This window comes from Centropristis striata, chromosome 12 (genome assembly GCF_030273125.1).
Source record: "Centropristis striata isolate RG_2023a ecotype Rhode Island chromosome 12, C.striata_1.0, whole genome shotgun sequence".
Lineage (NCBI taxonomy): Eukaryota > Metazoa > Chordata > Actinopteri > Perciformes > Serranidae > Centropristis > Centropristis striata.
In genome coordinates this window covers 29,230,889-29,247,161 of record NC_081528.1, presented here as the reverse complement: position 1 = coordinate 29,247,161, position 16,273 = coordinate 29,230,889, and the positions used below count along the sequence as shown (strand labels likewise).

Here is a 16,273-nt window from a genome sequence, read left to right as displayed (position 1 = left end):
TAAAGCTGTGAGAATCAAATTAATTTCCTTTTGTTTTTCTCGATCCAGTGGATTCTCCAGCACAAGTTCAACCTTGTTACTGTCAATAGAGAGAATAAAGTTGTCGTTCTTCTGTAGGCTGTACCTTTGAACAGCATTTTGACCTATATCTGCGTCATGGGCCTCATCAATAGAGAAACGGTTACCCTTGTCGGCTGACTCTCGTATTTCCATTTCAATCAAATCATCGTTAAATTTTGGCGAGTTGTCATTTACATCTTGAATATGAAGACTTACTCGATGCAGCTCCAGAGGATTCTCTAACACCAGATCTACTTTCACAACACACGAGGGTTTCTTGCCACAAAGGCTTTCTCTGTCAATTCTCTCCGATGTGACTAAATCTCCAGTACTCAGATTAATATCACAGTACCGTTTACGAGTCCCCTCAAAATCAACACGGGCCTTTCGGGAGGATAAGGTCCTCAGATCAAGACCGAGGTCTTTGGCGATATTTCCAATAACAGAGTCGCGTTTCATCTCTTCTGGAATAGAATAACTCAGGTCTCCATTAACGAGCTGCAGCGTTACAATAAAGGAAGCAAAGCAGAAGATCGGACGCAGCGCTGAAAATCCTTTGTCTCCCATCCTGATACAAAAAGGAGTCCGAACCTTGTACAACTTGTACTTTCCGATGCGAAGCAATACAAACTGTCCAAAAACAACAAACAATCCAACACTTAACAGCAATGTACACTATAGCCTAAAACCTATGCTGAAATGCAACCGTTTCTCAGGCTAAATCTGCAGCTGATATATATGTAGTAGTGGGTGGAGTGGTGAGAGCCATTTATCCTTGAGCCAACAGCGACACCATGAGTCACTTTTTTACTCACATCAGAATAAAATAAACAGTTCTTCAGAAAGTCTTAAGCCACGTTAATGTACTTCCACGTTGAAATGAAATGCATAAGTATGGTGAGTGCTTCATTTTTTTTTAAACACAGGAGATATATTTATTGTAATCGGCTCATCGTTGTACATGTGATGCACCAATTTAAGCTGAGATCAATGGCATTTTTATTTAAATGTTACCTTTGTCCTTAAATTTGCCATAAACATAAAGTACAGAAAACAAAAAAATACTTTTTGAGCAACCAAAGTTTCCAATCTTATGATTGCAATATGTCTACAACTAAACTGATATATAAAATTGTGGTTGAGCTCTCCAAGACAGTAAAAATGGCTGTCCAGAATATCCAACGTTTTATTCAATATAAATTTAAGTATTACTATAATTTATTATGCCGCGGCGCCTGATGAGATGTTCAGCACCATGGACAGATACCCTGACATTTGGTAGCGATAGTTGAACAAAGATATTGATTGCTGTTTGTTTCGGATGGCCAATGTTCTTGGATTTGACAAATGTCAGTTTGAGACAATGAACAAAAACTTGCGTGTTCTTACACAATACCATTAGCCAACTTCATCCCGGCTGACAAAAGAAGTAGCTATAATTTCCATCACTGGCTAAACAAGAGCAATCACTGATACATGCAGTTAACTCCAAAGGTAACGTTTTGTTGCGAATAGGGTTAAAGTCGTCATCCATGAAAGCATATGCAAAATTCTTGATTAAAAAAATATCAATGACAGCCTCACTCATAATCTTCGTAGTAAATAAAACCATTTCAATTTTTTCCATGAGGCCCAGGTTTTCTACTGGCAAGGACAAACTTGATGAAACTTTTTTTAATGATATCATATGAGTCTAAATTCAGATGAGACACGAATAGCAATTACATAGTGAGACCAATTATTTTGTGAATGGATCCCATTCAAAGAGTACTTTTTAGACAATACATGAAAAGAAAACTCTAAAAAAAAAAAAAAAAAAAAAAAAAAATACGCCAATTAACAACTGTGTTGAGAAGAACAATGAAACGGCTTTCAAAAATAGACACCAGCCAATGCGTTCGATGGTTTAAAGGGAGAAGAAGGAAAAATATATGATCTTTTTTTAAGTAGTTGCAATTAAATAGGGAACAAAAACATGACATTTGTCCAACATTGTGGGGAAAAAAGGAAAGATCACATACCTAGCGACAAAATAACTGTCCTAATTATTAGTACAGGCTGCGACCTAAAATGGATTAAAGGCATTTAATGAACAACCCAAAACAAAATTCTTATTAAATCACGTTGAAAGGTTCCTACCTCTACAGACGGCTCTAAATCGTCGAACGGGTCAGCAAAGTCTGAAGGACTTTTCCTCAGAGTCTGGTCAGCAGGCAGCGTGTTGTCATTGTATGATGTCACGAACTTAAAGTCACTGGTTCTTGAACCTGTTGTCAGGTACGCGTCATAATTGTAAGTGCTGCGTAAAGTTCCTGTGCCGTCAACATCTGCGTAGTTAGGAGGGAGATAAGCGCTGGGGATGGCTACTGCTCCATCAAACAACAGTCTGGGCTTTCTCCTGCGACAGAACCTCACACCCAGGATGATGATGATGAAGGTCAGGAAAAAGGTGGACACACACACCAGCGCGATGATCAGATAAGAGGTCAGTTTGGAATTCTTCTCATCATAAGAAATGTCCTTCAGTTCTGGCACCTCAGCCAAGTTATCAGAAATCAGTAAATACATGGAACAGGTGGCAGAGAGAGAGGGCTGTCCGTTATCTTTCACTGACACAATCAGGTTCTGTTTCATGCTGTCAGACTCGGAAATGTCCCGCTGGGTCCTGATCTCTCCGCTGTGGAGACCAATAGTGAAAAGTCCCGGATCAGTGGACTTCACTATATGATAGGACAGCCAGGCGTTCTGTCCGGAGTCCGCGTCCACCGCGATCACTTTGGACACCAGAGAGCCTCCGTGTGCAGCTTTGGGGACCAGCTCGGTCATGAAGGAGTTGCCCTCCGGGGCGGGGTACAGTATCTGAGGAGAGTTGTCATTCACATCCGATATGAACACACTGACGCTCACGTTGCTGCTGAGCGGAGGAGAACCGTTGTCTCTGGCCATCACCTGGACTTTAAAACTCCTCAACTGTTCATAATCAAACGACCTCACAGCGTGGATCACCCCCGTGTCTCCGTTAACAGACAGATAGGAGGACACCGGAGCACCGTTCACCTCACCGGGTAACAGAGAATAAATCACTGTACCGTTTTGTCTCCAGTCGGGGTCTCGAGCACTAACGGAACATAAAGTGGAGCCAGGTTTGTTATTTTCACTCACATATGCGCTGTACGACTGTTCCTCAAACACAGGTGGGTTGTCGTTGATGTCTGCTACAGATAACTGAACAGTTTTAGAGGAGGACAGAGGTGGAGAGCCCTCGTCAGTGGCAGTGATTGTAATGTTGTAATCAGACACTAGTTCACGGTCCAGTTGTCCTGTGGTCACCAGAGAATAATAGTTTTTAATAGAAGGAACCAACTTAAAAGGGACACCTTGCTGAATGGAGCAGCGGACCTGTCCGTTAGTCTCAGAGTCTCTGTCCTGCACGTTAATGATGCCCACCTCTGTACCAGGTGACACGTTCTCAGGTATGGGAGTAGTCAGTGACTTTAGATAAATCACTGGAGCATTATCATTTATATCAGTAACATCTATTAACATTTTGGCGTAAGAAGTTAGTCCTAAACCATCTTTAGCTTTCACTCTCATTTCAAAAGAACTCTGTTCTTCAAAGTCGATAATACCAGATAATTTGATTTCACCAGTTTTAGGATCAATGCAAAATACATTCACATTTTCATCAGATATGTGACCAAATTGATATGTCACATCTCCATTCAGTCCTTCATCTGCATCAGTAGCACTAACAGTAATCACTATGGTATCTGGAGGAGAGTTTTCAGGCAGACTGGCTTTATAAACGGCCTGGCTGAACACTGGGGCGTTATCATTAGCATCCAGCACAGTGACGTGTATGACTACAGTCCCTGATCTCTGAGGAGAGCCTCCATCTAAAGCTGTGAGAAGCAAATTCATTTCCTTTTGTTTCTCTCGATCAAGTTTGTTTTCTAGCACTAGTTCGACCTTGTTACTGTCAACAGCGAGAATAAAGTTGTCGTTCTTCTGTAGGCTGTACCTTTGAACAGCATTTTGACCTATATCTGCGTCATGGGCCTCATCAATAGAGAAGCGGTTACCCTTCTCAGCTGATTCACTTATTTCCATTTCAATTAAATCATCGTTAAATTGAGGCGAGTTGTCGTTTACATCTTGAATATGAAGACTTAGTCGATGCAGCTCCAGAGGATTCTCTAACACCAGATCTACTTTCACAACACACGAGGGTTTCTTGCCACAAAGGCTTTCTCTGTCAATTCTCTCCGATGTGACTAAATCTCCAGAACTCAGATTAATATCACAGTACCGTTTACGAGTCCCCTCAAAATCAACACGGGCCTTTCGGGAAGATAAGGTCCTCAGATCAAGACCGAGATCTTTGGCGATATTTCCAATAACAGAGTCGCGTTTCATCTCTTCTGGAATAGAATAACTCAGGTCTCCATTAACGAGCTGCAGCGTTACAATAAAGGAAGCAAAGCAGAAGATCGGACACAGCGCTGAAAATCCTTTGTCTCCCATCACGACATAGAAATGAGTCCTCGGCTTGCACAGCTTGTATTTTCCAGCAAGAAAAAATAAAAGCTGCCCAAAACTGCGAAATAATACAATCCACAGTAATGTACACGATACAATATGTGCGGAAATGTAGCCGTTTCTCTAAAAGCTCTGTAGCTGATATACTAGTGGGTGGAGTGGTTAGAGGTTATTATCCGTCAGCCAACAGCGACACCATGAGTCACTTTTTATCTTCACACTACTATGTAATCAAATATTATTCACATAGTATAAATCCAAAACTATTTTCACTCACGTTCAATTCACGGTCAAAGTACAGCACTGTGATATGTTGCAAAATGAAAATATGGTTTAGCGCTCCGTAATAAGACACGGAGGTTATAGGACAACCCCCGAATTATGACAATGCTAAGCTTTCCTTACAACTATTTTGTATTTTTGTCGTCGATACTTAATATAAGAGAGTGTGGATAAGAATAGAAATCCATCTCGAGTTGCTGTTCTGCCTGAACACTCGAAGAACCTTTCAGCACCACGGACAGATGCCGTGAGGTTTTGCAGAGCTGATGAACCACAGCTATTTAACGCTGTGTTAGGTCTCTTGGCAACACTTCCTCTTCTCTAATTATGTCAGAGATTCATTCACAAAAGTAAAAACTGACTTATTGTTACACTTCACTCGTTTGACACCTGCCCCTACGCTTACTTAGAAATAACAAGGATGTTTGCATCACTTGCTGACGACTATTTAGAGCGAACAATGCTTAAATAAAAAATCACGATAGCCTTCTGAAATCACTTGAGACCCAGGAATTTTCCAGTCTTAAGCAGCTCCTTGGTCTCATATGATTGTTTTTGAACATAAAGGAATTCCAGTGAAAATAAAACACAAAGAGCAGCTTTATGAAACCAACAGACTGAAAAATATTTTGAGGCTTAAACTTTGGTCCAAGAATAGTACTCACAGGTAATTCTTTCTGAGACGGGGCATGACAAGAATTCATCAAAAGAGAATTGATACCTATATATGGACAACGAATTGAAAAAAAAGTGTTTTAATTATAGACATCAAGTGGGGGGTCCCATCGCTTGAACGTCCATTAGACGAAATTTTTAATAATTTTCTGACGTATAGTTAACAAAGGACGCCGGAAGCAAGGAAAGGGAAGTTGCCCTTACACTGCAAACAGTTCGCTTCCTCAATCGTAAAATAATTTCCGATATAAACTGCAGCCAGAAAGACATTACAGGGACTCAAATCAGCCAAAAATGAATCGTGAATAATTTTAAAAAGGTTCCTACCTCTACAGACGGCTCTAAATCGTCGAACGGGTCAGCAAAGTCAGAAGGACTTTTCCTCAGAGTCTGGTCAGCAGGCAGCGTGTTGTCATTGTATGATGTCACGAACTTAAAGTCACTGGTTCTTGAACCTGTTGTCAGGTACGCGTCATAATTGTAAGTGCTGCGTAAAGTTCCTGTGCCGTCAACATCTGCGTAGTTAGGAGGGAGATAAGCGCTGGGGATGGCTACTGCTCCATCAAACAACAGTCTGGGCTTTCTCCTGCGACAGAACCTCACACCCAGGATGATGATGATGAAGGTCAGGAAGAAGGTGGACACAGACACCAGCGCGATGATCAGATAAGAGGTCAGTTTGGAATTCTTCTCATCATAAGAAATGTCCTTCAGTTCTGGCACCTCAGCCAAGTTATCAGAAATCAGTAAATACATGGAACAGGTGGCAGAGAGAGAGGGCTGTCCGTTATCTTTCACTGACACAATCAGGTTCTGTTTCATGCTGTCAGACTCAGAAATGTCCCGCTGGGTCCTGATCTCTCCGCTGTGGAGACCAATAGTGAAAAGTCCCGGATCAGTGGACTTCACTATATGATAGGACAGCCAGGCGTTCTGTCCGGAGTCCGCGTCCACCGCGATCACTTTGGACACCAGAGAGCCTCCGTGTGCAGCTTTGGGGACCAGCTCGGTCATGAAGGAGTTGCCCTCCGGGGCGGGGTACAGTATCTGAGGAGAGTTGTCATTCACATCCGATATAAACACACTGACGCTCACGTTGCTGCTGAGCGGAGGAGAACCGTTGTCTCTGGCCATCACCTGGACTTTAAAACTCCTCAACTGTTCATAATCAAACGACCTCACAGCGTGGATCACCCCCGTGTCTCCGTTAACAGACAGATAGGAGGACACCGGGGCACCGTTCACCTCACCGGGTAACAGAGAATAAATCACTGTACCGTTTTGTCTCCAGTCGGGGTCTCGAGCACTAACGGAACATAAAGTGGAGCCAGGTTTGTTATTTTCACTCACATATGCGCTGTAGGACTGTTCCTCAAACACAGGTGGGTTGTCGTTGATGTCTGCTACAGATAACTGAACAGTTTTAGAGGAGGACAGAGGTGGAGAGCCCTCGTCAGTGGCAGTGATTGTAATGTTGTAATCAGACACTAGTTCACGGTCCAGTTGTCCTGTGGTCACCAGAGAATAATAGTTTTTAATAGAAGGAACCAACTTAAAAGGGACACCTTGCTGAATGAAGCAGCGGACCTGTCTGTTAGTCTCAGAGTCTCTGTCCTGCACGTTAATGATGCCCACCTCTGTACCAGGTGACACGTTCTCAGGTATGGGAGTAGACAGTGACTTCAGATAAATCACTGGAGCATTATCATTTATATCACTAACATCTATTAACACTTTGGCGTAAGAAGTTAGTCCTAAACCATCTTTAGCTTTCACGCTCATTTCAAAAGAACTGCTTTCTTCAAAATCAATCACGCCAGTGACTTTAATTTCTCCAGTTTTTGGACCAATTGAGAAAATATTAACATCGTCATCAGCTACGTGACCAAATTGATATGTCACATCACCATTCACTCCTTCATCTGCATCAGTAGCACTAACAGTAATCACTATGGTATCTGGAGGAGAGTTTTCAGGCAGACTGGCTTTATAAACGGCCTGGCTGAACACTGGGGCGTTATCATTAGCATCCAGCACAGTGACGTGTATGACTACAGTCCCTGATCTCTGAGGAGAGCCTCCATCTAAAGCTGTGAGAAGCAAGTTTATCTCTTTTTGTTTCTCTCGATCCAGTGGATTCTCCAGAACAAGTTCAACCTTGTTACTGTCAACTGAGAGAATAAAGTTGTCGTTCTTCTGTAGGCTGTACCTTTGAACAGCATTTTGACCTATATCTGCGTCATGGGCCCTCTCGATAGAGAAACGGTTACCCTTGTCAGCTGACTCGCTTATTTCCATTTCAATCAAATCATCGTTGAATTTTGGTGAGTTGTCGTTTACATCTTGAATATGAAGACTTAGTCGATGCAGCTCCAGAGGATTTTCTAACACAAGATCTACTTTCACAACACACGAGGGTTTCTTGCCACAAAGGCTTTCTCTGTCAATTCTCTCCGATGTCACCAAATCTCCAGTACTCAGATTAATATCACAGTACCGTTTACGAGTCCCCTCAAAATCAATACGGGTCCGTCGGGAGGATAAGGTCCTCAGATCAAGACCGAGATCTTTGGCGATATTTCCAATAACAGAGTCGCGTTTCATCTCTTCTGGAATAGAATAACTCAGGTCTCCATTAACGAGCTGCAGCGTTACAATAAAGGAAGCAAAGCAGAAGATCGGACGGAGCGCTGAAAATCCTTTGTCTCCCATCCTAATACAAAAAATGTCCTCAGCTTGTACAACTTGTACTTCCCAATGCGAACCAATTAAATCTGTTCAAAAACACCAAATAATCCAACACTTCCCAGCTATGTAAACGATTCAACGCTTGCATAAATGTAACCGTTTCTCGAGAAAATCTGCAGCTGATATCTATGTAGTAGTGGGTGGAGTGGTGAGAGTTTATTATCTGTCAGCCAACAGCGACACCATGAGTCACTTTCAACCTTCACACTTGTGTGTTATAAAAGATCATTCAGGAAGGGTTGGGGTTAGACTAAATTAGGATAACAATCCCATGTTCAAATTGAAATGTGCATGTGGAGTAATTATTTCCTTTTTTGTTAACAAACACCCCATCATTCGATTAATACGGCTCAACGGTGGAGATGTAGGTGTCGCTCACGGAAGAACAGCTCAGCTCAGTGATATTTGATTTGAAATATATTACTTTCGCTCAAACCTGTTAGTATCGCTAACCTCGTCACATAGTATTAAAATAATAAAACCATTTTCTTGAGCGTTCCATATTCAGACAATAAGCTGAAGGCATCACACAAATCACAAAACATCCGAATTTGAATTGCTTGAATAGCTAATTCTCATCGTCATAGCATTATTAAAACAAGACATAATGGCTGAGAGAAAAAAATCAACAACAACAAAAAGCATATTGACTTTCGACTGTGCCTTGTCGTCTGAGGAGTGTTTCAGTACCATGGACAGATACCTTGAGATTTGGCAGAGTTGGTAGCACAGACATATTGAAACCGTTTACTTATCATTGTTCTTACACTGTACACATAGTTACATACAGTTTCACGAAAGTTGGAAAAAAATATATTATTCTTACAACTAAATCGTATACTCCCCACCGGGCTTTCTCATAAATGAGGCTTTGTTGCCGATAAGTAACAACCAGGGACATGTGGTATTGGCTGCTAATATAATTTGCGGCCAACAATGTAAAAATAAAAAGTCATGAGAGACTGTGCAAAATGCTGACTTTAAAAGCGTTTCAGTAAAATCTTTAAATCGCGAATGAGAACCAAGCAAGGTAATCCACAAATATCAGTTGAATAAAAACCAACTAGTTGACTGTTTGTACAGACTACCAATTTTGTAAAGGAAACCCATTCCAATTTATCTTTGGGAAGCAGATCTCTGAAAAGTATCCATCAAATGAGCATTGAAGCCTGTGTTTTGAGAACAACGACAAAAAGGTTTAAGAAATATATACCAAGTGAGGGTGTCCCGTAATTAAAATATTACAGTAAAGTATGTGATTATTTGTTAACGTTGTGTACAAAAGTCCACACAGTGAAGGAAACAAATAAGGTTCCCCTGTGTTAGCAAAGGCGTCACCTCAGAAGCAAAAGTCGAAAGATTTCGGAGCCAAAAGCACACACTGCAGCCCTACAGACATGACAAGGGACTCGTGAAAAAGAGCAAAACATGCAGTAACCAGCATAAAACTCTAAAGGTTCCTACCTCTACAGACGGCTCTAAATCGTCGAATGGGTCAGCAAAGTCTGAAGGACTTTTCCTCAGAGTCTGGTCAGCAGGCAGCGTGTTGTCATTGTATGATGTCACGAACTTAAAGTCACTGGTTCTTGAACCTGTTGTCAGGTACGCGTCATAATTGTAAGTGCTGCGTAAAGTTCCTGTGCCGTCAACATCTGCGTAGTTAGGAGGGAGATAAGCGCTGGGGATGGCTACTGCTCCATCAAACAACAGTCTGGGCTTTCTCCTGCGACAGAACCTCACACCCAGGATGATGATGATGAAGGTCAGGAAGAAGGTGGACACAGACACGAGCGCGATGATCAGATAAGAGGTCAGTTTGGAATTCTTCTCATCATAAGAAATGTCCTTCAGTTCTGGCACCTCAGCCAAGTTATCAGAAATCAGTAAATACATGGAACAGGTGGCAGAGAGAGAGGGCTGTCCGTTATCTTTCACTGACACAATCAGGTTCTGTTTCATGCTGTCAGACTCAGAAATGTCCCGCTGGGTCCTGATCTCTCCGCTGTGGAGACCAATAGTGAAAAGTCCCGGATCAGTGGACTTCACTATATGATAGGACAGCCAGGCGTTCTGTCCGGAGTCCGCGTCCACCGCGATCACTTTGGACACCAGAGAGCCTCCGTGTGCAGCTTTGGGGACCAGCTCGGTCATGAAGGAGTTGCCCTCCGGGGCGGGGTACAGTATCTGAGGAGAGTTGTCATTCACATCCGATATGAACACACTGACGCTCACGTTGCTGCTGAGCGGAGGAGAACCGTTGTCTCTGGCCATCACCTGGACTTTAAAACTCCTCAACTGTTCATAATCAAACGACCTCACAGCGTGGATCACCCCCGTGTCTCCGTTAACAGACAGATAGGAGGACACCGGGGCACCGTTCACCTCACCGGGTAACAGAGAATAAATCACTGTACCGTTTTGTCTCCAGTCGGGGTCTCGAGCACTAACGGAACATAAAGTGGAGCCAGGTTTGTTATTTTCACTCACATATGCGCTGTAGGACTGTTCCTCAAACACAGGTGGGTTGTCGTTGATGTCTGCTACAGATAACTGAACAGTTTTAGAGGAGGACAGAGGTGGAGAGCCCTCGTCAGTGGCAGTGATTGTAATGTTGTAATCAGACACTAGTTCACGGTCCAGTTGTCCTGTGGTCACCAGAGAATAATAGTTTTTAATAGAAGGAACCAACTTAAAAGGGACACCTTGCTGAATGGAGCAGCGGACCTGTCCGTTAGTCTCAGAGTCTCTGTCCTGCACGTTAATGATGCCCACCTCTGTACCAGGTGACACGTTCTCAGGTATGGGAGTAGAAAGTGACTTTAGATAAATCACTGGAGCATTATCATTTATATCAGTAACATCTATTAACACTTTGGCGTAAGAAGTTAGTCCTAAACCATCTTTCGCTTCAACGCTCATTTCAAATGAATTGCTTTCCTCAAAGTCGATCAATCCAGATACTCTAATTTGTCCCGTTTTATGATCAACAGAAAATAAATTCACATCGTCATCAGACACGTGGCTTAGGTCATACGTCATATCTCCATTCAGTCCTTCATCTGCATCAGTAGCACTAACAGTAATCACTATGGTATCTGGAGGAGAGTTTTCAGGCAGACTGGCTTTATAAACGGCCTGGCTGAACACTGGGGCGTTATCATTAGCATCCAGCACAGTGACGTGTATGACTACAGTCCCTGATCTCTGAGGAGAGCCTCCATCTAAAGCTGTGAGAAGCAAATTCATCTCTTTTTGTTTCTCTCGATCAAGTTCATTCTCCAGCACAAGTTCAACCTTGTTACTGTCAACAGAAAGAATAAAGTTGTCGTTCTTCTGTAGGCTGTATCTTTGAACAGCATTTTGACCTATATCTGCGTCATGGGCCTTCTCGATAGAGAAACGGTTACCCTTGTCGGCTGACTCGCTTATTTCCATTTCAATCAATTGTTTCTTGAATTTTGGCGAGTTGTCGTTTACATCTTGAATATGAAGACTAAGACGATGCAGCTCCAGAGGGTTTTCTAAAACCAGATCTACCTTCACAACACATGAGGGTTTCTTGCCACAAAGGCTTTCTCTGTCAATTCTCTCCGATGTGACTAAATCTCCAGTACTCAGATTAATATCACAGTACCGTTTACGAGTCCCCTCAAAATCAACACGGGCGTTTCGGGAGGATAGGGTCCTCAGATCAAGACCGAGATCTTTGGCGATATTTCCCATAACAGAGTCGCGTCTCATCTCCTCTGGAATAGAATAACTCAGGTCTCCATTAACGAGCTGCAGCGTTACAATAAAGGAAGCAAAGCAGAAGATCGGACGGAGCGCAGAAAATCCTTTGTCTCCCATCCTCGGACAAAAACAAACCCACGACTTGTTTAAATCACTTCCTACAACAAAGAAAGTCTAATTCCATGACAGAGGCAAAAGTCCAGCAATTAAGAACGGCGAACACGATGAAAAACAGCCTGGGAATGAAATAATTCAAGGGAAATTTTTCAACCGATTTTAATGCAGTAACAGTGGGTGGAGATGTCTGTTCTTCATGTGTGCTAGCCTACAGCGGCACCATGAGTCTATTCTCACTCTTTGCACCTGCATGTATCATTCTCCACAGAGCTTAGACCTCATATTTACCACGAACTGAGTATCACAGGTAAAGCACAATATTATTATGGGATTCAAAAAGTTAACTGGTTGATCATCATTGTATTGATCACCGTGTATTTATTTAAAGACAAAAACCTGAATAAAAAAATAAAATAAAAAAACTTGCGATTCAAGCTGGTAAATCTCACTAGAAATTCACTTTTCTGAGCTATGGATAAACAACAGGCACTTGTTATCCAGTTAACACACGCACAAATAATGTTCACTAATATATGGATGAAATCATATCACAAACAGAATGTGCGTTGCTAAAAGTAATTTATTAACCACTATTACTATTAGGAAGACATAAAATGCTGCACATGTATGCTAATAGGTATAACCCATTTTTAGCTCTTATATTGTATGTGACAAAATATTAATGCTCAATACATTACTGAAGAGACAATTAAATAATTTGATTACTGTTATCATTACTATAATTCATTCATAAAAGTCCTATAATACTTAAGGGACAATGACACATTATTATTATTATTATCAGTAGTAGAATTAGTAGTAGTGATGGTTTGGTGGTAGCAGTTTCTAAAATGTTCTGAAAATACAGCTACAACTGAAAAATACTTAAAGTTTCCTGTTGCGCTAGTTGTTTCAGTACCATGGACAGGGACATCAGGATGCTTATGGGAAGACTTGTTCCACAAAAATAAAATACGTTTTCTTCTGGGTTACCACTTCTTTCTCCAGGCAGAGTCACAAGTAGGTCTCGAAGGTTAGGTGGCATAAGATTGTCAGAAATAAAAATAATATTGATAATTCACAAGCCAAAATGTCAAAACTATACTGACAATTAAGACATTTGGACAGTCAGCACAACCACAAAACAACGTAATTAAAACACGGCCCTACAAGTTTCAGCACAATGGAAAGCAGCATGTTTACTGACATTTATTATGGTATGTCTGTTTAGTCCTCTACAACATTAGTGTCTACAATTAGAAATAGAAGTCAAGATTTGTCTTTATCTAATAATAATTAATAATATAATGGAATCCACTTAAATGCATCATTAAGTTATAAAGTTCTGTCAGCAACACAATAAAACAAATGCATATTAAAGTCTAACTTATGACCACAATGCTATTCCACATGTAGGAGAGTCAAAGAGGTACTCGAGCAATTCAAAATTTCACTCATATAATATTGGAATCACAAAGGGTAGTTACAAAAAAGACCACATTAAATGGGCAGAATCATATTAACTTTAATTTTCCACGCATTCGTCTTTATTTTCTTAATCAGGCGTCTACATTACCTACAATGCAACTCCTGCTGATAAATCAGTCAGAGATTAAGGTCTGTTATGCTAGCAGCTAATGTGCTAGCCTTTAGCAGAGATGAGAAGCAGACTACAGAGGTCTGGCAAGTTCACTTCTTCCTAACTCTACGCCAGCATATTATTTTCAAACTAGTCCTCTTTAGCCAACCCTGACACAAATGACATCACTTGAGGAAGTCTATCATAACTATGCAGCTCCCTTTGAAACCCAAAAGGTTATATGCAACTTTTTTCATACATTAAGAAGTATTCCACAAAACCTCCAAGATGATGTGTAAGGTGGATTTCCCCTTAAGAGACAACGACCTCAAGGAGACACATGATCACACTTAAGAAAGATAGCAGTATGTATTTGGCATAAACTCAACTGAATCACAGATGTTACTCTGAAGTCCCATGTAAATGTCTTCTATGTCAAAAACACAAACTATTGTTGGCCACAGAATTTATCAGGTTTTGATGAACCACTCAGAGCAATGGACTGCTGGTTTCTGTTATTCAACTATAACTAGTCAATATACCACTGGATTCTTCTGGAAACTATGGTCTGATATACAAATCTAGCTTTGCTGCAAGCTATAAACAATCACCAGCTATTTTGCCGCAGACCGGCACTGGATATGATAGCTTCACTTCAACCACCTGGCCAGCAGCTCCACCATGGTCTTTAATCATCTTCCCAACCAATCCCTCAGACTCCAACTACTACAAGGTCTATATTACCTGTTCACAGTTTCAGCCACCCTGATTGCAGCAAAATTAAAATGACCATGAAGTTATGTTGACATCGTGCTAACAATGCAGCAACATTATTCATTCAAGGTGAATAGATATTTGCACAGTCAAGTCAGTTCTCCTTGTCACAAAATATGAAAATAATTCAAATTTGTCAACATTTAAGTTGTTGCATTAAAGAAAAGTATTCTTACTCACCAGTGCAGTAGTTCTGAGAGATTAGCAGAATCTTCTTCAGGTGTGTTCAGCATTATCCACAAGCAAGGGTTTCCTCTCAGGAAATAGAGGAACCTGAAGAGAGAATACAACAGAAACTTTAGTTTAGTAAAATGTACTTTCTGCTGATGGCATGTGCAGCTTTAGATTAATTAACCCTTTAACCCCTCTTCAATAGCCTAGCAAACACACAGCATGCTGCATGGGTGGTGTAATATAAAACTAGATTGATTAAAAACTTTTGAATTAACATAAACATTTTTGCATTCAATTTAGTCTAAACATACTTTGCTACAGACATTGTGTTGATGGGCTGTTAAAAGTATCCAGTTATTATTTTATGATGGGTGAAAAAGGAGTAATATGACCTTCAAAATGCTATACCATCTACACAGAGAGTAAAATTGTACTTGAGCCAACAGTTTTAAATTGTAAGTCACCACGCTGTCATGATATTATATTCACCATTATTAACATAGGTTTTCAACACCTTTCCTTCTTTGATACAGCACACTTTCCAAATCAAAATTGACAGTTCTTAATGGTCTGGACTCGTAATTACTGAGAACAGTCCTGAGATTTTCTTTGTAATTAATACTGAATCAATTTAATTTTTGTAATTTTTCTATAATATTCTTTTGTTTGTTTTTTTGTCATCTTGTACACCTTTTCTTGTTTACCTGCGGCCTCGTCTGGTTTTATTTGATGACGCATTAGAGAAGGGCCAATAAAACCAGAGCAATACATTGAATCGGAGCTTGTGTCAGACAAAAATATCATGCGACTGCTGAATCAGACGCCTCAAACGTTACTGGAGCCTAAGGAAGCACTTCGTTTAGTTTGACAGTTAGGTAAATTAGTGGGATACGAAGAGGGGATATTTAACTGATAAATATCGCGATGTAAAAACACAAAACCATAGGCATGAGAATATTTCCACTGGACAGTCCAACAACTAATAATGTATGTAATCATGTAATCAAATTAAGGCACTAATTAAGTTAATATAGTTCTTCAATTACATCACATTGCGACTCATATGAGATGTTACATGAATCTCAGAAGCTCACTACACCAATATGGTACAAATAATATGTTGTATTAGCAAAGACATTTCATATCTAGGCTTTTCAGAAAACATTGCCTTATTATTGTAAATGAGAGATATTGTAGAACAACATCTACATTTAATGCATCACTTTAAGTATTACATAGGCTTTTTGAGCTCGTGTTACACACGAGTAGTAGCCGTTACAACTTGCTAATTAACGTTAACGTTTACAACCTGCTAGTGTTAGAGAAATGCATTGAGGAAACCTTTAAAATTAAATTATCTGACTCCAACACAAAATCCTCACCTATTTCTCTGCGCCGATCGTTTGATGGGGAATGATGAGCAGGAGACGCCCGAGTTCTCAGTTTGACTTTACTTTATTACAATACGTCAAGAAATGTGCAGTTACAGAGTCTCTGGGTTCAAACTACACTTCCCTGATTTACACAAAAGGGCTGATCAGTTCATGAAGTCCGGAACATCCTTCTGTCCCTCGAACCCTTTTTTATAACCTG

At 40.8% G+C, this 16,273-nt stretch overlaps 3 protein-coding genes across 4 annotated transcripts in view; all 3 read right to left on the bottom strand.

Annotated features, from left to right (window-relative positions):
- Nucleotides 1–12,284, bottom strand: part of LOC131981893 (protocadherin gamma-C5-like) — a 338,840-nt gene extending 326,556 nt beyond the window's left edge. For both annotated transcript variants that reach the window (XM_059346413.1, XM_059346423.1), the window contains exon 1: nt 9,769–12,284. In XM_059346413.1, coding sequence (XP_059202396.1) covers nt 9,769–12,153 — 2,385 coding nt within the window. In that variant the 5' untranslated portion in view covers nt 12,154–12,284. The remainder of the gene's footprint in view (nt 1–9,768) is intronic.
- On the bottom strand, nt 1,934–4,635 carry LOC131981915 (protocadherin gamma-A11-like). Its single transcript, XM_059346449.1, has one exon. It carries the CDS (start codon nt 4,582–4,584, stop codon nt 2,146–2,148), a length of 2,439 nt encoding a protein of 812 aa, XP_059202432.1. The 5' UTR covers nt 4,585–4,635; the 3' UTR covers nt 1,934–2,145.
- On the bottom strand, nt 5,836–8,419 carry LOC131982175 (protocadherin gamma-A12-like). The gene has a single exon (XM_059346770.1). It carries the CDS (start codon nt 8,266–8,268, stop codon nt 5,836–5,838), a length of 2,433 nt encoding a protein of 810 aa, XP_059202753.1. The 5' UTR covers nt 8,269–8,419.
- Nucleotides 12,285–16,273: the final 3,989 nt, after the last annotated feature.

What these genes read in the sequence shown, in the direction of transcription:
- LOC131982175 (XM_059346770.1), bottom strand. Translation starts at nt 8,268, where the DNA reads ATGGGAGACAAAGGATTTTCAGCGCTCCGTCCGATCTTCTGCTTTGCT.
- LOC131981915 (XM_059346449.1), bottom strand. Translation starts at nt 4,584, where the DNA reads ATGGGAGACAAAGGATTTTCAGCGCTGTGTCCGATCTTCTGCTTTGCT.